This window comes from Carassius auratus, chromosome 10 (assembly GCF_003368295.1).
Source record: "Carassius auratus strain Wakin chromosome 10, ASM336829v1, whole genome shotgun sequence".
Classification (NCBI taxonomy): domain Eukaryota; kingdom Metazoa; phylum Chordata; class Actinopteri; order Cypriniformes; family Cyprinidae; genus Carassius; species Carassius auratus.
Window position 1 is genome coordinate 2,752,423 of NC_039252.1, and position 26,569 is coordinate 2,778,991.

The 26,569-nt window shown below is 41.4% G+C and overlaps 1 protein-coding gene across 4 annotated transcripts in view; it reads left to right on the top strand.

The window, feature by feature from the left end:
• Positions 1-6,823: 6,823 nt before the first annotated feature.
• Positions 6,824-26,569, top strand: part of pam (peptidylglycine alpha-amidating monooxygenase) — a 42,425-nt gene continuing 22,679 nt past the window's right edge. For 2 of the 4 annotated variants that reach the window (XM_026273177.1, XM_026273180.1), the window contains exons 1-12: positions 6,824-6,909; positions 13,004-13,382; positions 14,269-14,389; positions 15,786-15,843; positions 17,022-17,109; positions 20,069-20,160; positions 20,291-20,374; positions 20,599-20,647; positions 21,770-21,837; positions 21,977-22,057; positions 22,167-22,243; positions 23,121-23,224. In XM_026273177.1, coding sequence (XP_026128962.1) covers positions 13,291-13,382; positions 14,269-14,389; positions 15,786-15,843; positions 17,022-17,109; positions 20,069-20,160; positions 20,291-20,374; positions 20,599-20,647; positions 21,770-21,837; positions 21,977-22,057; positions 22,167-22,243; positions 23,121-23,224 — 914 coding nt within the window. In that variant the 5' untranslated portion in view covers positions 6,824-6,909; positions 13,004-13,290. Of the gene's footprint in view, positions 6,910-10,163; positions 10,251-13,003; positions 13,383-14,268; positions 14,390-15,785; positions 15,844-17,021; positions 17,110-20,068; positions 20,161-20,290; positions 20,375-20,598; positions 20,648-21,769; positions 21,838-21,976; positions 22,058-22,166; positions 22,244-23,120; positions 23,225-26,569 lie in introns of those variants that run through there. The other 2 variants (XM_026273178.1, XM_026273179.1) reach the window with 2 other exon arrangements.

Sequence of the window (26,569 nt, forward strand, 5' to 3'; positions counted from 1 at the left end):
TATAAAATACTTTGGTTAAAATTTCTCAATGGTAATATAAAAAACACCTTTTTCACCCTGTCAAAATCAGCTCTGTCTTCAGCATGTTGTTCTTCTAGTCCATGTTGCTTTAAATGCTAATGAGCTGTACTGACCCCGCCCCTCTCTTCAGTGGTGTGAGGAGCAGACTGTGAACTTCAGCTGCGAAACTTGCTAACTATCATATAATAGGAAAGGTGATTTGCAAAGATTAATAAAATCCCTTATACTCTCTCTTTCTGTAGCTGAAGCTGGATCACGAATGATGGGCAGATAGGGGATCAACGCATTTGCTACAAAAATGAAAGTAGCATTAATCCTCTGCTTCTTCAGCGGCTCAGATGTCGGGAGTAAATGACGACTGCTATGTTCATTATTACATCCAATAACAAAACACCTGCTCACAGCTCACTCAGGGCGGGTCTAAAGTAAGGTGGCCTTGTCATTCGGATATTGTGGGTGGGGCCTGACAGGAATCTCAGAACAGCCTGATTTGAGAAAGGGGATTTTAAAATAGGGATTTTATTATTATTATTTTTTTTATCTTTATAAGGTGGATGTGTACACACACTTCCAACACACATTTATGTTCAAACAACAATAAAAGTTAATTTTGGATCCTATGACCCCATTAAGAAAATATTTCCTTTCAATGTTATTAACAAACTGAAGTGTGCTAAACATTAAGTTTCCTAAACTGAGGGTTGTAAAGGACCTGCAGGGTTTTTAAACTGTTAAGTAGAATCTTAAATTGAGTTAAACGGTATCGATATTTATTGACTTAATACCTTCTTCGATAACGATATAAAAAATGTTTATATAGTGCATGATATAGACACGTGCTATGAGTGACACAGACAGCACATCCAAACACGAACACAGGAGGCTATTAGGAGGCTAAACAGAAGGCTATTTTAAAAAGGAAAATTTAAAATAAGAAAAAGAAGAAATAGGAAGAATCCCTAAAAAGTAGAATCCCCACGAGAAGCATATGCTAGTCAGAAAGGTGCTTTTCAATTCATGTACTTTTTTGCATAAAGTACGTTTTTGATTCCCTATCATAGGTCACTTCGATGCTGTGGTGACGTCACCACGTATGGGAACACCTCCGGTGTGACGAATGTCTGAAGCCCTATACCATCCCGCCAATCCTATTGGCCAAATGGCGCATAGCACCACCCTACGCATGCGCACGCATGATATACCTGGGTGCAGCGCGCCATTTCGCTCAGATTTCATTCCTTCAGGAATAGCGAATCATCTGTGCCCTATCATCTCGCGTTCTCCAGCGATCTCTTCGAGCAGTGTTAACTCCTCTTCGCGGACGCGATGAGTTTTCGCAAATGCAAGGAGCCATGTACCAGGTACATCACGGCGGGGGACACTCATGACAGGTGCGTAGTGTGTCTTGGTCTACATCACGCACAGGCGGCGCTTAGCGGCCTTTCTTCCTGTCCCCATTGTGATGGCCTGCGGCTCAGAGTACTGCGCTCTAGGGTGGAAGTATTCTCAAATGTCGCCCTCGAGTCTAACCCCCGTCAGGTCACCTCTGCGACTGCCGAGGCACCGCACGAGGCGAGGGCCTGGGGTGACACGTGCGACATGGATTTCGTGGACAGCGCAGCGCTGGAATATTCTCCAAATCGCTCGCTCTCCCCTACCCTGCTGCAGAATAAAAATTATACTGAGCCTGTCGTCTTCTCTAATGAGGATTTACTTCCCACACCGGAGGCATGCGCCGCCATCTCCTTCGGTTGTGGACGCTATGACGACGACGTTTTATCCACCGCGGCCTCGGGGTCTGAGGACTTCGCGACCGACACTAGCCCTCTTCCTCCTAGCGGACAGGAGAGGCGTGTTTCCCCCTCCTACAGTGAGCTGTTGGACGTGGTTTCTTGTGCGGTGGGTAAATTGGGGCTAGACTGGGAGGTTGACAAGGCCGAGGCCCAACCTTCTTCTAAGCTGGACGACCGTTTTCTAACTAGTCGGACACCTACACAGCCCCGGAGGCCTTTACCTTTTTTCCCGGACCTCCACCAGGAGGTTTCGAGGTCCTGGAAACAGCCGTTTTCGGCGCGGATCACTAATGCTGCGGCCGCGGATTTCGCCACCGTTTCTGATATGGCGAACCATGGCTACACAATGATGCCCCCGGTGGAAGAGACTCTCGCCGAACACCTTGCGCCTAGTTCGGCCGCGGCATGGAAGTCTCGCCCCCTTCTTCCTTCGAAGGCGTGTCGAGTCACGTCTAGTTTGGTGGGTAAATCCTACATGGCGGCTGGTCAAGCGGCTGCTTCACTCCACTCTATGGCGGTCCTTCAGGCCTACCAAGCGGAGTTATTGAAGGAATTGGATGAAGGTGAGGGCATCACACCGGAGGCAGTGAAAGAACTGCGTAGAGCAACGGATTTGGCGCTACGTGCTACCAAACATACCGCTCGTGCAGTGGGCCGTACTATGGCCGGTTTGATTTCGGTTGAGCGCCACCTCTGGCTTAATCTCACCGATATTAAGGAGAAGGATAAATCTTTCCTTATGGATGCCCCTGTCTCCAGGGATGGGTTGTTCGGTGAGGCTGTCACGTCGGTAGTGGAGAAGTTCAGGGCAGCGAAACAGCAATCAGCCGCTTTCCGCCAGCTGATTCCCCGCAGACCCAGGGAGGTCCAGGGAGGACCAAGCGCCCGCGCGTTCTCGCTCAACCTCCTCTCACCGTCAGCGAGCAGCCTCTCGAGAGGAGCCCACACCTATGGCGCCTCCTCGTAAGGACTGGGGCCCTAGGGTTTTTCCTCCGGCGCACCAGCGTCAACGAAAGAGATTGAACCTGACCTCGACGGCAAAAGCCTCTCGTTCTCGGGTACCGAATAGCAGCTCATGATCTTTTTGCTGCTTGCCAGGGACTGTGCCCTCCGCTAGAGAGCGCTGTCGGACCACTTTCACGCATCCTACACTCTCATTGCAGTCCCCATGCTCAAACATTGACTGTCTCGCCGCAAACAGCGCCTCGAGCAGCATTGGATCGAGCTGTAATGTCAGACGCTCCCTCAGACACTCTGCGCAATCCTGCTTTCGGAATTCGAGGGACGACTCAAGGACCCTACACAAACGGCCCGTTTATGACGGCTCGCACAGTCGCCGCTTTTTCGCTAGTGGCAGAGCCCGATGTTCCATCTGTTGGCCTAATTCCTGCCGTGGACACGTTTCAGGATTATACTCAACGGGACGCAACGACTCTTGCGCATACGCTTCCCCGGTGCACGAACACCACAGGTTTTTTGTGTCCGGCCGTTTTAACGCATATGACAGCGTTGCAGGGAGCGGAAGTTTTGAAACCGCTAATATTGTTTGAAACTGCTAATATAAAAACCGCTAATATTATCGTGGGAACGCTTGCCCGGCATTTCTCAATGGTTGTTACGTACGATTTGTCACGGATACACCATTCAATTCAAGATGTTGACGGTAAAATCTATTCTGTCTCAGATCCGACCAAATGATTGGTTTATTACGATCGATCTGAAGGATGCGTATTTCCATATTCACATCGTCAAGAGACACAGGAAGTTCCTCAGATTCGCTTTAGAGGGCAAAGCGTATCAGTACCGCGTTCTTCCCTTTGGCTTGGCTTTAGCGCCCCGTACTTTCTCCAAATGCATGGACGCAGCTCTGGCCCCGTTGCGGCTCCAGGGCGTTCGTATGTTGAATTATTTGGACGATTGGCTGGTGCTAGCGCAATCGCAGACTCAGGCACACTCTCACCGAGATCTTGTGCTGAATCATTTAAACAACCTGGGCTTACTCACAAATTTCAAGAAAAGTGTTTTAACTCCCTCTCAACGGATAACTTTTCTGGGAATAGATCTGGACTCTCGCGCGATGACAGCGAAGCTTTCTCTCCCGCGCGCTCAGTCGATTGCGTCATGCGTGCGGCACTTCAAAGCGGGTCGCACGGTGACAGTGAGATTGTGCCTCAGGCTCTTAGGTCTAATGGCAGCAGCATCCCCCGTGATTCGTCTGGGATTGCTTCAAATGAGCCCCTTTCAGTGGTGGACAAAAAGGTGGAATGTTTCACCCCGTTGTCTTCCGCATCGAACGATTTCGGTGACACGGCGGTGTGTGATGTCGCTAAAATTATGGATGTCAACCGAATTTCTCCTGTCAGGAGTTTGACTGGGAATTTATGCTTTCCGAGAGACTGTCACGACGGACGCGTCTTTGACTGGTTGGGGAGCTGTGTGTCGAGGGCGCCCAGCCCACGGAGTATGGACAGCGGCTCAGCACGGCTGGCACATAAACAGACTGGAATTACTGGCAGTTTTACGGGCTCTCCAGTATTTCACGGATCTGCTGATCGGCCGTCATGTGCTGCTCAGATCAGACAACACAGCGGTTGTGTCTTACCTGAACCATCAAGGAGGATTGCACTCTCGCCCCCTGTGCAGGCTGGCGAGGCATGTTCTTCTGTGGTCTCGGGACAAGTTTCTGTCGATCCGGGCCATTCATGTCCCCGGACGATTGAATTTCGGAGCGGACTTGCTATCCAGACAGGCTCTGGAACAGGGAGAATGGAGATTACACCCCCAGACGGTGACTCTTTTATGGCGGATATTCGGCAAAGCGAAAGTGGATTTATTCGCGTCGAGCATGACTACGCATTGCCCGCTATGGTTCTCCCTAAGCTCCCCATCGCCCCTGGGCGTGGATGCGTTAGCTCACAGCTGGCCCAGGACCAGTCTGTATGCTTTTCCTCCGATTCGTTTGATCCCAGCGGTGTTATGCAGAATACGGCGGGACAGAGTGGAACAGATGCTGCTTGTGGCTCCGCGATGGCACACGCAGCCGTGGTTTGCGGATCTGATCAGTCTGCTAGCGGGCTCTCCGTGGGAGATTCCCCTCAGACAGGATTTATTATCACAAGCACAGGGGCTGATTTGGCACCCGAGGCCAGATCTGTGGAAACTGTGGGCGTGGCCACTGAGCGGAGTGCATTAGTATGTCCCGGTCTTTCTGTTGAAACCACTGAGACTATATTGAATTCTAGAGCAGCTTCTACGAGACGCTTATATGCTTTCAAGTGGAGACTGTTTACAGCCTGGTGTGGCAATCATAATGTGGATCCAGTTTACTGCCCAGTGGCTTCAGTGCTGGAGTTCCTCCAGGAGCGTTTTTCGGATGGTGTTACACCAGCCACTTTAAAGGTTTACGTGGCAGCCATTTCAGCTTACAACGAATACATAGGCGGTGCCTCTGTGGGGCGTCATCCACTTTTCTCGTTTCATACAGGGTGCGCGACGGCTGAGGCCTTTCAGCCCTGTGCGAGTTCCTTCATGGGATTTATCCATTGTGTTGCTAGGATTATCAGGGCATCCGTTTGAGCCCTTGGAGACCGTATCGGATAAATTCTTGACACTGAAGACACTTCTTCTCATGGCTTTATCCTCCCTCAAGAGAGTTGGGGATTTACAGGCTCTTTCTGTTTCACCCTCATGCATGGAATTTGCACCGGGCTCTGTGAAGGTGCTGCTGCGGCCCAGGCCTAACTATGTTCCTAAGGTCGCATCTAACCCCTTTCGCTTTCAGCAAGTGGTCCTGGAAGCTTTTTCACCTGCTGAGGCTGGGTCAGGAGATCTAAGTCTTTGCCCTGTTAGAGCTTTGAAGACTTATGTGGATCGTACAGCCCCTTGGCGTGAATCTGACCAGCTGTTTGTCTGTTTTGGACATAAAAGTAAGGGCCATGCGGTTACAAAGCAGCGCATGTCCCATTGGCTGGTGGAGGCAATTTCTTTGGCCTATGAGGCGCGCAGACTCGCTTCGCCCTTAGGGATTAAGGCTCATTCCACTCGAGCTGTGGCTTCTTCTCAAGCTTTTCTCAGTGGATCTTCTATGGATGATATCTGTGCTGCGGCAGGATGGTCCTCACCGAGCACTTTTATCAAGTCCTACAGTCTGGATGTGAGGATGGCTCCTGGCTCCCGGGTTCTCTCCGCTTGAGCAGATGCTTCCTCGGATCTCAGTTATCAGGTACGTCAGGCGTTTTGGTATATCGTTCCCATACGTGGTGACGTCACCGCAGCATCGAAGTGACCTATGATAGGGAACATCTCGGTTACGTATGTAACCATGGTTCCCTGAATAGGGAACGAGATGCTGCGGTTCTGGCCGTTCCGTACCTTGATAATTTCTTCATCTTCAGTCATGAAATCTGAGCGAAATGGCGCGCTGCACCCAGGTATATCATGCGTGCGCATGCGTAGGGTGGTGCTATGCGCCATTTGGCCAATAGGATTGGCGGGATGGTATAGGGCTTCAGACATTCGCCACACCGGAGGTGTTCCCATACGTGGTGACGTCACCGCAGCATCTCGTTCCCTATTCAGGGAACCATACGTAACCGAGACCCTCAAACACTCAGACAGTGCATTTTTGTACAGAATAATTATTATTAAACTAATCCAATGATTTGCTTCTCAAACGAGCCTTTTGATTCAAGCCAGTGAGTCGATTATTTTGAATTCTTTCACAAAAAAAGATTTGTTCATTGATTCGTTCAAGCGACAAAAGAACGCGTGCGTGAGTCATTTAGCCTATGTGTTATGATAGAGTGATTGCACAAATTTGTAGCAAAACGCTAAAGTCCTTATGATTTATTAAAATATGTGTTTACCAATTTTTTTTTCGCACATATGTACATTTATTTTTCCATGAATAATTTTTCCATTTTATAATTTTACTTAACTATATTTCAGATTTAATTTTTAAAAAGTTATTTTGTTCATTTAGTTTTTTATAACTTTCATCCGTGCAGGATCACGTGGTATTGTCGCACGCTCAGGAGCTCACGTATCGATTACACTGGTCTGACTGACACGAGCAAAACAAGCACAGGAAACCAAGGTAAATAACTTGTCCTTTCTAAGAGTAGAGTATCATCATTTGATGCTCTTTAGTTATTCTCACATAAGCCTTGTTTTGGTCAGTGTTTTCTCAGTTTTTGATCCGTGTCAGAGAAGTTTACTGAACTTCGTACGACGTCAGCGGTTAGCAATGCAACTTAAGTTAGCCGTTTACTTTCAGACTTGTACTGAATATATAACTTTTAACAGTTGTTTATTACAACTATTACACCGTTGTATTTTATAGCAAATGTGAAGTTTTATTCTAAAAAGAGTGGTCTACTGAATAAAGGTTATGGATGTGGCTAAAAAGACAGCTGTTTCTTATTCTAATGAAACTATAAATAAAGGTTTTTACAAATGTATCTTAATAATCGGGATTACAGTAAAACTATTATTGTTTTATATATCACGTTTACATTTGAAACATTGATATTATTCATGCTGTTTCTAATCACTGATGGTGTCATTAGTGTATTGTGACTTGTGTCGTGTTTTGGAATATATTTGCCGGTTTTATTTTGTAAGTCTCACGTCTATTATAGATTTTATTTTTATTATTAACTCGAGCCATCAATATTTTTTAGCTGTTTGCCCCTCATCTATCTCATACAATGTATAAAAAACCTTATTCAAATAGAAATCTCCCCTTAAATATAATCTCTTGTAAACTGGTTGGAAGGCCCCCACATCTCTTCACGCATGGCACTGTCTCCTGACCACTGCAGTTCGTCTGTCCATAGGCGATATTCTGAAGATCTCTTGGTACCAAAGGATAAGAGATGGAGGTCTAGAGCGAATACACTCAATAAGGATGCATTTTCTAGCGAGTAACCGGAGTTTGTCACAGAGTAGAAACCGGTTAGCGGTTAAAGCACTATCTTTTGCTGGCAAGCCAAGTAAAAAAATAAAAACAGGGTCCTAATAGAGGGACGATGACACATCAACACCACCTTAGTACCAATATGTTTTTATCTTTTGAGGTAAAAACATTAATCTCCATAAATAACACACTTCAAATTACCATTGCATGAAAAAAACATCTCTCTCTTCTTTGCTCTCTTAATTAATTTTTGTAATTAAATATTTCACAAATATAAGGCAGTCTAGATGGATTGCACAGAAACCGTGACTGTGAAGAAAACCCTCAAACTCACAGAGGAAATCACCACTGCTGTCGCATCCTGTTGACACAGTCTAGATTTTTACCACGGAAGATGAAAATACCACAACAAAACAACACAAAAATTAACCTTTAACCTAAATATAAAATTATGTTCTATGATGTGCAACATATATGATACTGTTAAAATCTAAAAGTGTTTCAGGGCCCATTGAATTCAATATTTTCTATTTTGTGTGACTTATTGAACTTCAAAAGTGCATACGTTTTTTTTGTCCCTTATTAGATGATATACAATGAAGAGATAGTAATGAAATAATTCAAACGTTATAAATTACAAGGCCAAATACACTGTATTTTTCCTTGGGGAAGTTCAGTAAGGAGACAGCTGTAGGGAGAAAGCTGTTCCTGAGTCTGCTGGCATGTCCAGGGGCTCCTGCATCGCCTCTCGGAGGGCAGGAGGTTAAACAGTCCGTGGTCAGGGTGAGAATGCTGCGAGTGTTTTCTCTGTGCTGTGATGCGTTGGGCGGTTTTCCCCACTCTCCGCAGTGCAATACATGATTAAATACACGATTGGACTCTTTTGCACTAGACTTGTGCCAGTATTCGATGATGCGATATAACAGTAATGAATATGTACGATATTGTTATCGTGGGCACAGAATTTGGGATGCATTTTAAGAATACTATTCCCATCAACTGGTCAACAAGCACAACACGGCTGTATGCTGCTTGAAAGAGGTGTGTGCTCTGATGTAAACAAGCAGCATGAGGAGCACATGAGAGACACGCTGAATGAAAGCACATTCACTCTCTGACAGCAGATGGCGCTAAACTACAGAAAATGATGACTTTACCCTGGAAACCCCATAAATAAAGCAGCTGTGCTACTTTCTGAAACATATTTAAATAATTTTAAACAGCCAATCAGATTTGTGGATTTGCTATAGTGTTCACCACAATCCCAAATACTTAAATATTTAGACTTAATAGGCTATTAACTTTCCATTTTAATCTGGACTACAACATGCCCTAGATATTGTTTGAAAGTGTTTTGATTCTTTATTGTTCATTCACACTTTACATTAGGGCATCATTAGTTAATTCATTAGTTAACATAAACTGCCAATGAAACACTCTTCTGAACATTCATTAATCTCAGGTTTTCCAATATTTAATAACCCGTATTATTTAATGAGCTAACATGAACGAAGACTATTTTTTAACAAAGATTAATAACCTCTGTATCAAATGTAGCTATTGCTCATCGTGAATGTTAATGCTTAACTAATGAGGTCTTATTGTAAAGTGATACCTATGGGTCTTTATAGTTTTTTTGCACGTGTATATGTAAAACTTTATATATTTTTCTCTATTGCTTTATTTAAATGTGCAGTTATTTTTGTTATAAGAAAAAGCAGTTAGCAGTTAACCACAACAGGGAAATCTGATACCAGCATATCCCTTCTTTGCACTTTTAAAACAGTGCTTGCAAATAGAAAATGACTGAAAATGTATATTTTCAACCCAGACCTACCTCCAGCTCTGAAATGAAACATGCTTCTGTTGAAACCTCGAGTCAGAGTGATTTGATCTTCATCTAAAATGAAGGGTGATAACCTAATCCCCAGTGAAGAACTACATTACCCATGAGCTCTGAAAAGAGCTGCTGTTTCCATGGAAATGGATATTGCATCAAAAGAGCCCAGCAGCCGCCCACGTCTACATAGTGATGTCATCAGAGTCATTCTCCTTGCATCTGCTGCTCATGCTAGGCATTTAGCAGAAACCTTAAAATGTTCTTGTTTTTTAATTCCATTGTAAATCAGTAGGCTCTTGCTGTAATGTGTTTGGATGGAGCAGAGAGGGACTCTTGGGGAACGTCACGATGGTAACTGATGATGCAGCGGTTGCCATGGTTACCTTCTCTTCAGGTCCTGGGTGTGATGATGATGTCAGCCAGCGTGCAGGGCTGTCTCTCTCTCTCTCTCTCTCTCTCTCTCCCTCTCTCTCCCCCTCTCTCTCTCCCTCTCTCCCCCTCTCCCTCTCTCTCTCCCTCTCTCTCTCCCTCTCTCTCTCTCTCTCTCTCTCTCTCCCCCCCCCTCACTCTCCCCCTCTCTCTCCCTCTCTCTCTCGGTGAGTCAGGCTGTGCTGGAGCAGCAGCAGTTCATCTCTCAGTTTCTGCTGTGCTTCAGACCTCAGTGTGACGGGTGAGTGAGGTAGGCAGGCTGTTTTCTCTCGGTTTAATGCAGTGGCTGTATAGAATGAATGCTTCATGAGAAGAGCTGCTTCATACAGTGGGGATTTAATGCATCAGTGATCATTTATTCAGAGAGACTCTGGATGATCAGTGTGTGTGTTTGAGGAAGTGCAGGGATCATTAGATACGGCTGTTTGTTTCTGGTACTTGTCTCGTTCCGTCCGTGGTCCATCCATATAACAAATAACAGCTGTTTGCGATGGATTTCTCTGAGAGGATGAAGCATCATTTGATGTTTTCTTGAGATTATAGTCTGCAGTTTATATTTCATAACAGGTACGGATGACGTGCAGACTTGCGCGTGTGAGATGATTCATGCTCACCTTGTGATGCGACTCACTGATCTGCAGATTCTGTTCAGATGTTAGAATGAGAAGAAGGAAGATGGGGTCAGTTTGTGATGACTGAAATGCAAACATACTAATGTATTTGAATATGTATTTTGGAATCAATTTGTAAAAACAACTGTTCTTTACTAATAGCCTAACAAATAGAGCAAGCTTAAATAATTTATAATAGCTTAATGAAGAATTTGCGTGCAAAATATATTAGATTTTCCACTCTAATTATTAAAAGTGCATCTGTTATGGCATTCTTTAAAAGCATACTTTCAGGCTCTGTATAAAATATTTAATGCTTTTTCTGAAGAAATCAAATGCTGCTGTTCCAAAAATATCAGCGAATAGGAAACACAGTCGTCTGGCATACTTCAAAGAGAAGTGCAAAAACACAACAACAAAGAGAGCACATCTTGAGAAGAACTGAGAACCTCATTAAAATAAGCACAAGCACAGAGAAATGAATGAGGCTAAAAGGTGATGATAATTTGTATCCAGCATTGAAGAAGGAGTCTGATTTGTGTTATGATGGGACCTTCAATTAAGTGTATTAATCTTGGAGATTAATTATCAACCAGAAAACAAGAAATTGCTAATATTGAAACATTTTGGGGTAAAAATGAAGATTTTCAAACAATTTGTGCTGCAGAAGAAAATAAGGGTGTTTTTTGTTTCTATGATAATTTCATATAACCAACCTTTCATCAACAGATCACATAATACAGCTGTTAATCCAAACAACATCCAGCTCTCAAAGAATTTACTTTACACTCATTGTGTACTTTCCTTGAAGAACTGTTGAAAAGAAGTGGAGGTGTTTGATACTTCAAAAGCAGGGAAGGATCACAATGCTCATTCCAGTTACTATAACCTTGATGAGTTGTTTATGGACAATGGTTAGCGAATGGTTAATAAATGACTTGTATGGAGAATGGATGTTTTAAGTGATGCTCACTGTGGTTTTAGGAAAGCATGTCGCTCTATAGATCACATCATCATTCTTGAAAGTGACCTAAATGATGCTTAGGAACCTGTGACTGCTGTTTTCTTTGAGTGTGTAAAAAAAGACAACATATCAGACAGACTTCCTAAAGTCTGAAGCAGATTGACATTGGTTACTAATTTTAACAAATTGAGTTTTGTAGTTTTGTGTTTTCAAATTTTGATGAGACAGTAACGGTATTGTTTTCAGACCCTCAAAATGTCAATTGTTGTGTAAATAATCAAGTGAAGCAAAAAAAGTATTCTTTTTTTTTTTTTCATAAAAAAATGTGTCATTATGTAAAGGCCCCCTGAAATCAAAAACGGTTCATCAAATCAAATGGCCAGAATGGAGTGCCTTTTTTAATGTTATTCAATTTAATATTTATGGTAACACTTTAGTAAAGAGACCAATTCTCACTATTAACTAGTTGTGTATTAGCATGCTTATGATTAACATACTGGCTGTTTATTAGTTCTTATAAAGCACATATTCTGCATGAGCTAATCCTACATAATACATAAACTATTAGATATTTATAAGCAGCAAATTAGAAGTCTGTTGAGGCAAAAGTCATAGTTAACGGTTAGCTAATAGTGAGAGTTGGACCATATTTACTATATTTGCAAAGATATGCAAGGTAAGAGTCTGAATTTGCTGCGTCTGATAAGTTGCGTATGTTTTTGATATCGTATGGCCCAGAAAGAGCAAACAGCTCCTTGGCAATATGTTAATTTCCAACAGTGATGAGAAGATTATTTCAGCGATTAATTCAGCTTACGCAGAAAGAGCGTAATCCCTCGGTTCCTCCCCGTCGGCTTGTTTTTCCTGTCGTTTATTAGTCTTTCTTTGGATAGGCCTCTCCTCTTCATCATGAGACATCTGCCTTTACACAAATGATATCAGACACGATTAGCGTGGCAGCGTCTGTTTTTGCATTCTGATGCTTGACTGGATGTGGATGTACAGTGTTGTGTGACGGTGCTCTCAGGATAAACACACGGCATGGTCATACCTCCCATAATTCCCCGTGGCTCAGCCCGGCTCATTAACTCTAAATCCAGATCATCTCACCACCGACGTCTGCCAGAGAATACCGTTAAGAGCTTCTCATTCACTCTTGCAGAGATCTTGAGTATAGTGAAGTGACGTCCCTGGTCACTGCTGAGGCCCCTTCACTTCCTGTGTCTCCCAGAGAGCAAGCCCAGGGTATTGTTAGGGGAATCCTCTTTGATTGGATTATTGTGTGCTCCCTCTCCCTCGGTCTCCTCCGAGATGGAGAGCATGTATATTTCTCGAATGTTGGTCGGGATGTAAGAACCGATCTCTCTGATGATTCTGCTGGATCATGTGTTACTTGTATTATTTTTAGCTTTTCTTTTTTGTCTGCAGGTTGTGACCGAAGCCTGATTTCGCGTTCGTGAATTGCACTGCCCGACGTGAGAAGCAAGAAGCCTTTCTCCTCCTCCTCTTCATCACACTTGGCCGTGTCACACTGTTTCTGCTTTCATTCAGTGTGGAGGCGACGGAGACGTGGACTGTTTAATGGCACTTTGTTGAAGAGAGAGAAGAGTGAATCCCAGTCGTGTGTGTTGCTGTGGCTTATGGCGGCAGGGCAGGATTGAAACGCACCGGCTCTCTTCAGTTGTGTTGTTGATCTCTCTTCCGTCCGGTCAGAGATGGGCGCTCTGGGGTGCACCGTGCTCATGTTTGCGCTCTTCTTTCAGTGCCACAGCCGCAGTGTCCAAGACCCCATGTTCAGGTTCAAGAGGTGAGACACTACAGTTACTTAATGAATATCTAATGCTTTATTTTAATGTCGACAATGTGGATGTTTGCACGAGCTCTGCAGTTCAGTAACGTCACATTTATTTATTTAGTACTTTATGCAATAGACAACCTTAAATCAAGCAGCTTTACAGTATTAAACATGAAAACCCAGAGTCAGTGTAGCTTTCAGTTATAAAGCAGCTCTTCAGTGTGGAGCTAGCAAATGATTTTTATTAGCGGGGGAAAAACATTTAATTCAAGTTATAGTTTGGTTTGCAGAGACCAAAGCTTGATCCAGCCCAGGACGGTTTTGGTTAGAGATATTTTAGGAGAGATTATGTTGTGAATATTAGTTCATCCCAAAAATAAAACATCTTAACACTTAACCTTTACTTTGTTTCTTCATGATCTATATTACTTACAAAAAGATATTTTAGGTAATTAAATAATGAAATAGTTTCTCTGCCATCTCATTTTGTGTGCCAAATATATTTATTGCTATAAATTAATTGTATAACTGTAATTACATATTACTTTCAAAAGCTGAAGTGATTACCTTAATTTAATGTGTATAACTCAATATTTTTTACTAATTGCAAAAGCTGAATGATCAATAAATGTCTACTGATTAATCATTCTAATAATCGTTTGTTGAAGCCCTAGCAGATAATACAAAAATGTCTCAATAGATTAATTTACACATTCATTAAATAAAAAATCATGAACATCGTATATAGTGCACTCCATATACCTCTCTATGTATCTAGGTATTATAAAAGTTATTTCTTCTAGTTGATTCAACATTTTGGACATTGATTGTCAATTAAATGAATGTTAATTTTATTAAATGCATATGCATCCTAGCAGCTTGTGTTTTTTGGTAACAGGTTTCAGGCCGATGCCTGGTCAGACCCCAATGACTGCTCCAGGACCAGACAGCCATTCGTCCTGTCCAATCCTTACAACTTTTCCCTCGACATTCGCATCCCAGGGGTGATTCCAACAGAGGTAAGAGTTGTGTCTTTTTTGTGATTTGTGTGTTTCTTCACTTTTCCCCCTGCTTTATCTCCATTTAGTTTTCACCACAGTTTAGAAAAATGCTTTTAAAGTGTGAGCGTGTTAGTTCATGGAGAGAAGGGGAAGGCACAGTGTCTTCTGTTTTATTTCACTTATATTGTGTTAAAAGCATCAAAGCATCCCATAAACGAATGCTGCACTTCATCATTCCCTTCAGCAAAATGAACAAATGTATTATGCATGTTTAAATAAACACATCCTGCGACAGCTAGACAATAAATGAACAGCCGTTTGCTTTTGTACTCTGGGTGTGAAATAGAAATAGGCACACTGTTGCTTATTTAAGAATGTCTGAGACGGATATTTTGTGGTGTTCATTCAAGGCTTTGATCAGTCGCATCGAGGAACGAAAACACTCTGCAATCAATAAAAGTGTCTGTCCACTACTGTACACCATCTTAAGACTTTGAAGCATCTGTCCTAGGAAATAAACGCATGATGTTATGAATATTTAAAAGAATCGTCTTGTTCTAGGATAGTGACACACAGTCTCAGGACTATGAGACACAGATGAGTCATCAAATGTACTATAGGGATAATGAAGATATTTCTATAAAGAATGGATTTTAACATTGTTTTCTATGATGTGCAGCAAAGCACCTCTTTTAGCGTCTCAAATTTTGTAGTGCAGTACTGTTACTCAGACAGCTGGAGAAAGAGAGAATTACAGCAATTACAAGCAGGTTTGAATCAGAATGACTGAAAAACAAGAAAAGCACATGAACTCCAGTCTTCAGGGGAAATCTGCTCAAGAAACATTTCTTAAATACAGTTGTGCTACTTAATATTAATGTGGAAACTATGATATACTTGGTGTGTTTGTGTTTTTAATAGAAATAAATGCTTTTATTCAGCAAATTTGCATTAAATTGATCAAAAGTGATAGTAAAGTCTGGTTTCAAAGATGTGTAAAGAAAATCCAGTAAATTCCCAGAATGGGAAGTTAAGTTGGGGAATTTGGAACATTTTGGAATTGATGGGAATTTATTTAATATTTGGGGGAATTATACAAACTGCATCATATATAGAAACATTAGTTTTGAAAATGTGAGCTGACGCATGTGCATTTTTCTGCAGAATAAGATTAGCAAAAGCAAAAAAAATAAATATTTTAAATAAATGCTGTTCTTTTGAACTTTCTGCTCATCAAAGAATCCTGAAAAAATGTTTCCTCAAAATATTAAGCAGCAAAAACATTAATAATAATAATAATAACAGCCATTGTTAATAACCGAGGAGCAGTAATAATTAGGAAAGCATAAAGTACTTCAGTACTTGGTCAGCTTTTGTAAACATGGTCTGATGATAAGTGTTTGTTTCCTAACAGTCTGACAGCTACTACTGTATGGCTGTTCCTGTCCCCACGTCACAGGAGGCCTACATAGGTGAGTACATGATCCTCAACAATGGGACATCACAGACACTAAATAAACATCCAAAGCCAAAAACACGAGCGAGCAAGAACTAAGACTCATCACATGAATCGTCTGCCAACAGATGAAACTAGACGTATACACAATGAATTAAACATGGCCTCTTTATTCTTATGCGTGCATGTGCACTGTGTTGTTTGGACAAGGAGTGGCCACTGAATACCTTTGTAACATATAATAATAATTTTAGTAGGGATGGACAATATACAATATTAATATATATATATATTTTCACACAATAAGTCAGTATGTCAACCAAGTATTGTTGCTGAAATGCATGTGATGAGGTAACAAGACAGTTCATGCCTTTCTACAATCTCCTTTCGAGCACAAACAAACACATCCAGTGCAAGCTTGTAGTCTGATTCACTGGAAATGACTCATTTGAGTGGGAGTATTTGATGAATCATTCAGAAAGTAAATCATTCACCGAAGGGACCCGCTCAATCAAAGCCGTTACTTATTAAACTGCACCTTATCATTACTTTCACCGATATCCATCTTGAAACAAAGCGTGTTTTGTTTATGTGTGGGATTTCAGTCGTTGTAATCGCTGACTGGTTGTGTGGAAATCTTCAACTTTCCATGAATGTGTCGTGTTTCACTGTGGTGGTCTTTAGAGGAGGCAGTAACAGGTCCACACAGATGTCTGCATGTTTCTGAGAGTTACATTATCTCTGTCCTGCTACTGCCATCAATCAACATCCTATCTATAATTCATAGCTTCAATAGAGGGAGAAGCCTTTTCTGGAGATATCCATCACTTTTTATATAGGTAGCTTATTGATGTTCATTGTGGTTTACGCTGAGCAAACAGCATTCATCCTTTCTTCACAGAGGTTTCATGATTGTATGTTACACAAGAAAATACCGTTTCATTCTTTATACTTTAAAATGTCATGCTTGATTTAAATACAACAACCTATTTCCAGTGCAGAGTGCTTATGTTTGGTTAAGGGGTCAAATAGTTGTTTTAAAACTTGCTTTGTGTGTGAAACCACTTTTAAACAGCGCTGACTTCGCTGTTTGTTTGCAGAAATGCTGCAACACTGATTTATCAAGATGCTTACCTTACCATCGTGCCATGTTAAGATGTCATTCCTGACTTTAAAACCCTTTTCTCTTCTCAGTGGACTTTGTTCCCCATGCCACTATGGACACAGCCCACCACATGATTTTATACGGCTGCCAGACCCCTTACGCCACCCAGGGATATTGGTGAGTCTCTTCTGAGAACTACAGTGACTGCATTTAAAAAGCTGTTATATATTGTAATAACAATGACCAATATTACTTTTCAATTGTATAAATGATCAAATAAAGCTTTTGAAAGGTAGTGTGCATGCATGCAACAGTTGCACAAGCTGTAACTACAGCGTTCAGGATGAAGTGTTTTATTTGTTCAGTCTCCGGTCTCTCTCTCGACCTCGTGGTGCTTTCAGAACATTAATCTCTTTATTAGGTGTTAGTCTCTGATTCAACCAGAAGAGTGAGTTTTGAGGTTGATTACAGGATCTGTTTATCAGACCAATGACATTTGGGTGTGGGAAAGTAGAAGAGCTTGGGAAACACCTTCTGTTGTTATTAGTCTTCTTGCTGATTCAGGTGGCACAAAAGACATTGCATTTGTAATGACATTTGTCTTTGCACACATCTATACAAAAGTATAATACAGTTTTCCATCTGTGTTGACTTAAATTCCCTCAAATGCAAACTTAAACGAGAATGCTTTCAATGTACTAGTCATGCAATTGTGAACACACAAATGTGTCGCTAAATCTCATCTGAGCCTTCTTCTGGCCAGTGCTGTTCCCTTTAGGAAGAGAGAGAAAAGAAACAGAGCTGCCTGTTTCTATATCAACCATGTGCACCTTGACAACAGCATCTGAGATGACCTGAAGGGAGGGGAGATCCAGGCTTGGTTCTCATCATTTCTTCAGTTTCCTTCAATATAATGAACTCAAAAACATTGCAGTATTTACAGTACCGAAGCCATATTACCTGATAAACAAACCTCAGCACAATAACTCCAAATATAATCAAAAAGACATGTACTCTTGGTATAAAGTCAGGGTTTGCCATATTCAAGTACCTTTAATGTCACTCATAAACTTTAAAAGATCTAATCGTGTAGATACTGCAGGGTGCTTCTCGTGGCTTGCATGGCGTGCTTTCACAGTGAGAGATGTGAGGCTTCAGAAGCGCTGAGGATCAACATGAAATAGGCTAATTATACCATTCCTGGCCAATGTTCAGAAATACTAGATTCAGAGAGGCCATGAGTCATCTGTGCAGTGCAGTGGCGTACACTACCAAAAACTAGTTAGAAGAGGTTTTAAAAAGGGGGATAAAAACATCAGATATGTTTAGGGTAGGGTGTGAACATGTTTCTATTAGACGTTTACGTTTACTCATTAGAACATGACAGAATGAGTGAGTGATGTGAAATAAAGCCAAGTATGTGTCCCATACTCAGAATTTGTGCTCTGCATTTAACTCATCCAAAGTGCACTCACACAACAGTGAACACACACACACACACACACACACGGAGCAGTGGGCATCATTTATGCTGCGGCACCCGAGGAGCAATTGGGGGTTCAGTGCCTTGTTTAAGGGCACCTCAGTCATGGTATTGCCAACCCGAGACTCAAACCCACAACCCTAGGGTTAGGAGTCAAACTCTCTAACCACTAGGCCATGACTTCCCCTGTTCCCCTGAATGTTGAAAATGTAAAAAAAAAAAGGGTAACTAACCATTAACTATGACTTTTGCCTGAATTAACTCCTTATTTGCTTCTTATTAATAGTTTATAAGGTAGTTGTTAAGTTTAGGGTATAGGGTAGGATTATGGATGTCATGCATCATATGTACTATATAAGCACTAATAAACAGGTAATATGTTAATAATAGACATGCTAATAAACAATTAGCTATAAGTGTGAATTGGACCCTATACTAAAGTGTTACCAAAAAAAGTTACACATACATATGTGTTGGATGTCCTTTTGCAACATTGCAGGAAACACTGTCTTAAGGTGCTCTTGTTACAGTATAATTATACATTTAAGTACTGAGTAAAATTATTTAACTACATGTACTCTGTTAGGGTTAGGATTAGGATCAGGATTTGGTTAAGGGTTGCCTGCATGTAATTATGCATAATTTATTGTTATTATAATAGTACATGTAAAGTGTAACAAGGACACCTTAAAATACAGTGTTACCAGAACCTGGTTAAATACTCAGACCTGCATGTGTGTTTGAGCTTCCCAACCAGTTCTGCTCATAGGCTTGGCCTGTGACGCTGGAGTTCAGCCAAGGCTGTGTAGTTATACGATAGATGTCGTTCAATCAGGTTTACTACATTTGAGTTTTGTAGACATATTAGAAAAATTCTGTCATTCTGTCAGACTTACCCAGCTAAAATGATTGATTTGGTAATATTTTTCTTTCTTGATTAAAAGCCCAAATATTAAATGTCATGGAGGAGTAACAATGCGTCTCCATGTGAGAATTGTTCAATGTGACCCCCTTTCAGTGGTTGAACTATCAAATGTGGGACTTAGGTTTGGTTTTTGACCACTGTGTAGTGTACAGTTGAACAATTTACTCAGTGAGCCACATCAGAAACCCCATACCTGTGTAACTGAAGTATGTAGGGCGCTTTAAATGCTAAAAGAAAAGATATAATGTTTCTAGACTTTTATGTTTCTTGACTTGCAAGCATGGAAAACTTAAAAAAATAAAAACCACACAAAAAGTGCTTTTTACCATTTTTTGTTTTCTCCCATTTGCATGTGTAACAAATTCAAGAATACAACAAAGATGGTTAAAGTCTACATATTTTACTAATAGATCAATAGACTTCTAGACCTACCAATCCCTGTGTGTAAAATAACAGAGCTGCTGCTATCTTTCTAAAGTCACCCAGTGGTATTTAGCTTCAAATGTCAGGTGAAAAGTGTCATTTTGACTGCCCTCTACAAAATAGCAGATATTCATCCAAGGAATTTAATATTTAGCCTTTTTCTTCATTTATGCATTTCTTTCACTTGAAAAAATAACACAATCAATATTTTTAGCTGAGGACCTCTGGTTGAGTTGACACAGAATGACCATATTGTAATGAGTAATAATGACTCATTTCTGACATATTTTGGTTGGATTGTTTAGGGATTGTGGGAAAGAGCTGGGGACGTGTCGGGATCAGGCCAAGATCATGTACGCCTGGGCCAGGAACGCTCCTCCAACCAAACTCCCCAAAGGTGCTCTCCTTTCTCCTCAGTTCAGCCCGTGCTGTTATAATAACTTACCAGTGATCATGAGTAAATGGCTCTCTTCTGAAAACAATGAAAGACTGAACACATCTTGTTTTGCAATCCTTCTTTTCTTCAGATGTTGGCTTTAAAGTTGGAGGAAACACCAGAGTTAACTACTTTGTGCTGCAAATTCACTATGGTGATGTCAAAAATTTCAGAGGTATGTACTGATGTACACCACAGGGCTGATCTTCTGCTGATCTGAAATGGACTGTGCATGATTGATGACATTAGTTAAATGTCCAACATTCAACATTTACTCAGTCTCCTCTCATTGTGAGAGAATTCTTTGTCTGTGTGCCTGTGCTGCATAAAACAGCAGTATTTGAGCAATGTTGGTGACATGAGATGTGACTAATGTGTTTGTCTTGTCTTCAATTTTAGATCATCATAGAGACTGCTCAGGACTCACTTTAAGAATGACTTCCAAGCGGTAAGAATCTGTGGGTTAATAATAACTTAAATAAATTTGATGAAAAAAGATGCAAAAGCACAGTAGAACTCATTGCAGAAAGTAAAATGCTAAGAAAATAAAGTGTTGACTGAGCATGAGTAAAACAGCGACTGAATCAGCTCCAGTTCAGCTCATGTCTGTCCTGATTTGTGTCACACATGCCAAAGGGCACAATCACTTATTTTAGGTTGCAACTGGAAAATGAGCCAAGTCCATGTCTTGGAAAATATGAATGTGTTGATGGAACCTGAAACTGACAGTATTATTGTCAGTGCATTAGTTTGTTTATCAGTTCCTTGATTCTGGTTGGTCAAAAGGGGCATTCTACTGTGTATATAGATCACTGCAGAGTGCTTGTTTCCATTACGTCCATTGTGTTCTCATTGATCTGCTTAAGCGTGTTTTAATGTGAGTGGAGAAACCACAAAATACAGGCTGAGCAGTTTACACAGTATAATGTACGCTTGTTATGTTTGTTAAAGGTACATAAATCGGTGAGAATGCAATACAGTAAACAAGTCATCCACTAGGACGTCCTCATTTTATTGTTACAAAGCCATTTTAATTTTTACGTGGCTGACCTAGGGTAGATGCTATATTTAAAAGGGAAATATTTACCGCAGTAAAAAAAAAAAACAATGCCATAATTGATTTAAAATACATTTAATACTAAGTATACTTCAAATCCATTAACACATTTATTGGCATCACTTACTGATATGACTCCAGTACTACTTTTGCACTATTAAAGTGCATTTAGCATTATATTAGTTGTTCCAATTTAGCAGACTTTAAGTATATCAGTTACTAAACTAGTCCAATTACAGGGCATTTTTATTAAGCACATAAATACAGTATGTACATGTATTTGTAGTAGAATGTATTTTAAACGTTTTAGTATTTTTTTCACTAGGGTAGGGGTGTGCATTATTTTTCAATAATGTGATGCTGTTAGTTATTCCTTACGTAGTCATATACATATTACATATAGATTGTAAATTTGATGTAATCTGTAAGCAATTCAGTATGGAAGTCAATAAAAGTGTGGTGTTTTATTAACTGTAACGCATTTCAATGCTGACTGTTGTGTGCTCTGTGCAGACAGCCCTTTATTGCTGGCATTTATCTGATGATGTCTGTGGACACTGTCATTCCTCCTGGGAAGAAAGGTACACCCACTCTGTGACATGTCAACTGTTTTCCAGTCTTGTAGACGTTTGGGGTTGTGAAAGGTGTCTGAGCTTTATCCTGAATGTTTTGATTGGCTGTTATTGTATTTATGATGTCTGATGTTTTTGGTGTTTGCAGTTACCAATGCAGACATTGCTTGCACTTACCCATCTTCCCCGATGTATCCCTTTGCCTTCAGGACACACACACACAGCCTCGGTGAGATACTGCTTTATTGAAGAACTAGGTTCTTATTTAGTCTTAGTAAACGGTTTTACATTTTATGGCGCTAACATATCTTGATCTTGTTGTGTGTCTTGTTCTTCAGGTAAAGTTGTGAGTGGGTACAGGGTTCGAAATGGACAGTGGACTCAGATTGGACGCCAGTCTCCACTGCTGCCACAGGTATATTAGACGTGTCCACTCTGCCTGATCGAGCATGATTAATGCGTGGCATCTGTAGAGGAAAGTTAATGCATCATTTGTCTCTGATAAGAGTTATGACCCATTTGTTATCTTGCTGTCAGACCTGTTTCCTCTCTGTCTGTGGCAGTTACAAGAGGGATCAGCAAGCGCAATATCCAATACAGAAAATGTATGCTATTATAATGATCAACAGGATTAGTATTATGGGGCATACACGCCAAACGCGGGGCCTCGCGTCTCTAGACCCGCGTGAGGATGCGTCTGATCCATAGTCTGATCGCGTCGTTGCATTGACTTTGTATGTAAACTACTTGCGCAAATCGTTGAACTCTCGTTAAATCCATGATTTATTATTCCTTCTGATTGATTGCCGTCTGCGGTTGGGTAGAAGACAACAAATCCCATCATCCACGCTCCTTCTTAGCGTCATCAAACCATGCAATTGTTATTGTTTTGATAGTACGCCCTCTAGTGGCAGGTCCTACAACCTGTACCTTTAAGTTCACCAAAAAAAAGAACATTGTCATTATTTTCTCACCATCTTGTCATTGCAAACAATTTAGACCTTGTTTTTCTTTGAAACACAAATAAAGGTATTTATTGGCAGGCAGGCAGGCATAATCTTCTGTTTGCTTTCTTCATTAAGTGAACGTGTCTATAAAGAATTGTATGGATTACCTTTTGAAGCTTGAACGTTTTGGTTACCTTGACTTTCAATTATGAGCCGAAATCTCTCAGGTTTCATTAAAAGTGTTTGACATGGGTTTTGGAGAGGAATGAAAGTCTTACAGTTTTGGTGACAATGCCAATTTCTATTTTTCGTTTGAACTAACGTATAAACTTCACTTGTGTTTAGGCCTTTTATCCAGTCACGAACACCATTGATGTTAGAAATGGAGACATACTGGCAGCCCGTTGTGTGTTCACAGGAGAAGGAAGAACCACTATTACACAAATCGGGTAAGTCCATGTTCTGGCCTATCATTGATTCTTGTTTGAATCAGTGATTCAGATGCCTAATAGCATTGTTTAAATGTGTAACCAATGTCAGATTTCCTATGGGAGAGTTCAACTTTTATTTTTGTTCATTTATTCCCATGTAGAGTTACTGTGGCAGTAAGTGTGTTAGATGAGAGGTGGTGTTGTGCATGCAGTTCCTTTCACTGTGTTTGCATGGTGGTGGATTGGTGTGATTGTGTCTCTGACCACCTCTCTTTCTGTGTTCATCTGACAAACTGACACTGTGAGACAGGTGGTGACTGTGTGTTTCTGTGTGTGTGGTGTTTAAAGAGTGATTAAACATGCAGCAGGTTGCCTCTGTGTTTCATCATATTCCATTTGAGCGTGACTTCTTGAACGTATGTGCGCCCCTGCCATGCCTGTTACCATGGTGATAGGGAGAGCACATAATAGTGCATTGACGCATCTCCCAGGAAGCCCAGCGCTCTCGCCCACGCACCCAACTCGAGTCCTCAAGATAACGATGTAAAGATGACTGCTGACGTACAGTCTGATCTTTGGCACCAAGAACTGCCCACTTACAGTATGCAGAGACATATGTACATACACACAAACACACACACACACACACACACAAATATATATATATACACGTATATGAAATAACTTTCATATTGATTCAATGGATTTATTGCATAAACAAAAAAGTATCATCGATTTCATATTGGGGATTTTTTTTTTTTTTTTGAATAAATCTTTGAAAAATCAAAATATGGATTTTAATTTTCAAAGGGTACATAACATGCACAGTTTCACCTAATCTCATGTTAATCTTGAGTACCTATAGAGTAGTACTGCATCCTTCATATATCCAAAAAAGTCTTAAAAAGTTTTATCATATTTATAAAAGAAAAATACAGCTTTCCGATTCTCTGGAAAAAGCAGAGCTCCTGGAGGCGTGCCTTCAATGAAATGACCAGAACACACAAAGGCACTTGCTACACTCCGTTTCTGCCCCCGAAAAACAAACTGCACCCACAGTTCATGTAATGCTGGGTTCTTGGGGAAGCTGAACATGGTAAACTTTCCCTCACATCCAAAAATGCACTTATTTGGAGGCATTCTCGAACAAATCCCATGCAGCGCTGCCGACGATTTTGAAGCGTGTTGATGTGCGCGGTCTCGTTCTCCTCTGATCAACGTATGCTTTTCCGAGAGAAATGCTAATATAAGGACTTCCGTTCTCGTCTATGTTATTAAATCCACGATGGAAAAAAAACCCAGCCGAAACTTGTACCAATCCCGGGAGTAAGATTTTCAGCACAAAAATTCTCAGTCATTCTTCTAAATTATTTTTTTAAACTTTGGCCATGTTTAGCATGAGAATCCATCTCTTTAACACTGTGAACAACTCTGAATACACGAAACACTATTGTACCCCCCCCCCCCTTTAATGTTATTATAACCTAAAGATGCTATGTGAAAGTATGAAACAGAAAAAGTAATCTTGCCACTTTCTTGGAAAAGAAAACCCATTTTTACTCAAATTAATCAAAATGGATTAAATGCATTTGGAACCAAACTCTTCATATATTCTCTCCATGTTTCAAAGTGATCTATGGCTCTGTGTTGTTCTTTTGTGCGTGAGCAGCTCATGATCCATTTCTTGTCTTTTTAAGCTTTAAAGCCTCTCTGCATTCTTCCACCCCAAACCTCAGTGGTTACACATTTAAAAGTGATTAAATGAACTATTAGTATTGTGATATTACAGTTGTACTGTAAAACAAAATTACCATCATTATCATTATTATTTTATAGTCTCGTTATATAATCACAGGATTTTGGGCCAGATTGTGCTGTCATACAGAACACAGCAAACCAGGATCAAAAAGATACCAAAATTATTTTCAGAAAAAACTCACAGTTGTGACTGTGGACCACAAAACCAGCATTAAGTATCAGTTTTTCGAAATTGAGATTTATAGATAATCTGAAATGTGAATAAATAAGCTTTGCATTGATGTGTGGTTTATTAGGATCAGACAGTATTTCCCTATCATAGGTCACTTCGATGCTGCGGTGACGTCACCACGTATGGGAACACCTCCGGTGTGACGAATGTCTGAAGCCCTATACCATCCCGCCAATCCTATTGGCCAAATGGCGCATAGCACCACCCTACGCATGCGCACACATGATATACCTGGGTGCAGCGCGCCATTTCGCTCAGATTTCATTCCTTCAGGAATAGCGAATCATCTGTGCCCTATCATCTCGCGTTCTCCAGCGATTTTCTTCGAGCAGTGTTAACTCCTCTTTCGCGGACGCGATTAGTCAACGAAAGGTAAGAGCCGTATATGGGTTTATCACAGGGAGGCACTCATGAGAGATTCGTTTGCAGCCTCTCTCATGTTCTCTCTGTGATAGCCTACGGCTATGGTAAAATAAGAAAGTATCCGCGCTCTGGAGTCTATTTCTTCAGTCGCCTCGCGTCTAACCCCCACCGTTCGCTTCTGCGGTCGCCGAGGCCCCGCACGAGGTGTTGGTTAGGGGCGATATGTGCGGCTTGACTATGAGTACAGTGATGCACTGGAGTTTTCCACTTGCTCGCTCTCCCCTACTCGAGCGCGTTAATCAGAGCAGTTTTGCTTTTATACTATGTTGTCTAACCGCAGCTTCTACTCAGAGTAGGCTCTGACCGGCATAAGCGGTTCTCTCCCTCCGAGCGGACAGGAGAAACGCGCTTCCCCTTCCTCAGTGTGCTTTTATGTGGCTATCCGCGCGGTGGATAAATTACCCTTCTCACGGACCTCCACCAAGAGGTTTCGAGGTCCTGGAAGCAGCCTTATCAGCGCATATCACGAACGGCGCGGGTTTTTGCCACGATTAAGTGACATGGCGGACTGCTATTATATAGCGATGCCGTTTGACTACCTCTCTAGCCGAACGGATCGCGCCAAACTCCGCCGCGACCTAGTCTCGTCTAGACGTATCGAGTCGTATTGAGTCAAATTTTATTCTCTTATTACGGTTCTTTACGAGAAGCCTCTCGTTCTTTCCCCACACTCTAACATTGACTGTCTCGCAGCACAAGCACTTCGAGCGTCACTGAACTGAGCTGTTATTTGAGCGCCCCTCAGACACTGCACAATTCAGTCTTCAGAGTTTGAGGGACGGCACAAGAGACTGGCGAATTTGGCCAGTTTATGACGGCTCACACAGCTGCCGCGTTCTCGCTAGCGGCGTGGCCCTATGTTTATCTTGTTGGATTAAATCCTGCCGTGGACACGCTTCAGGATTTATACACAACGAAACACAGCGAGTTTGATGCATGCATTTCCTTCT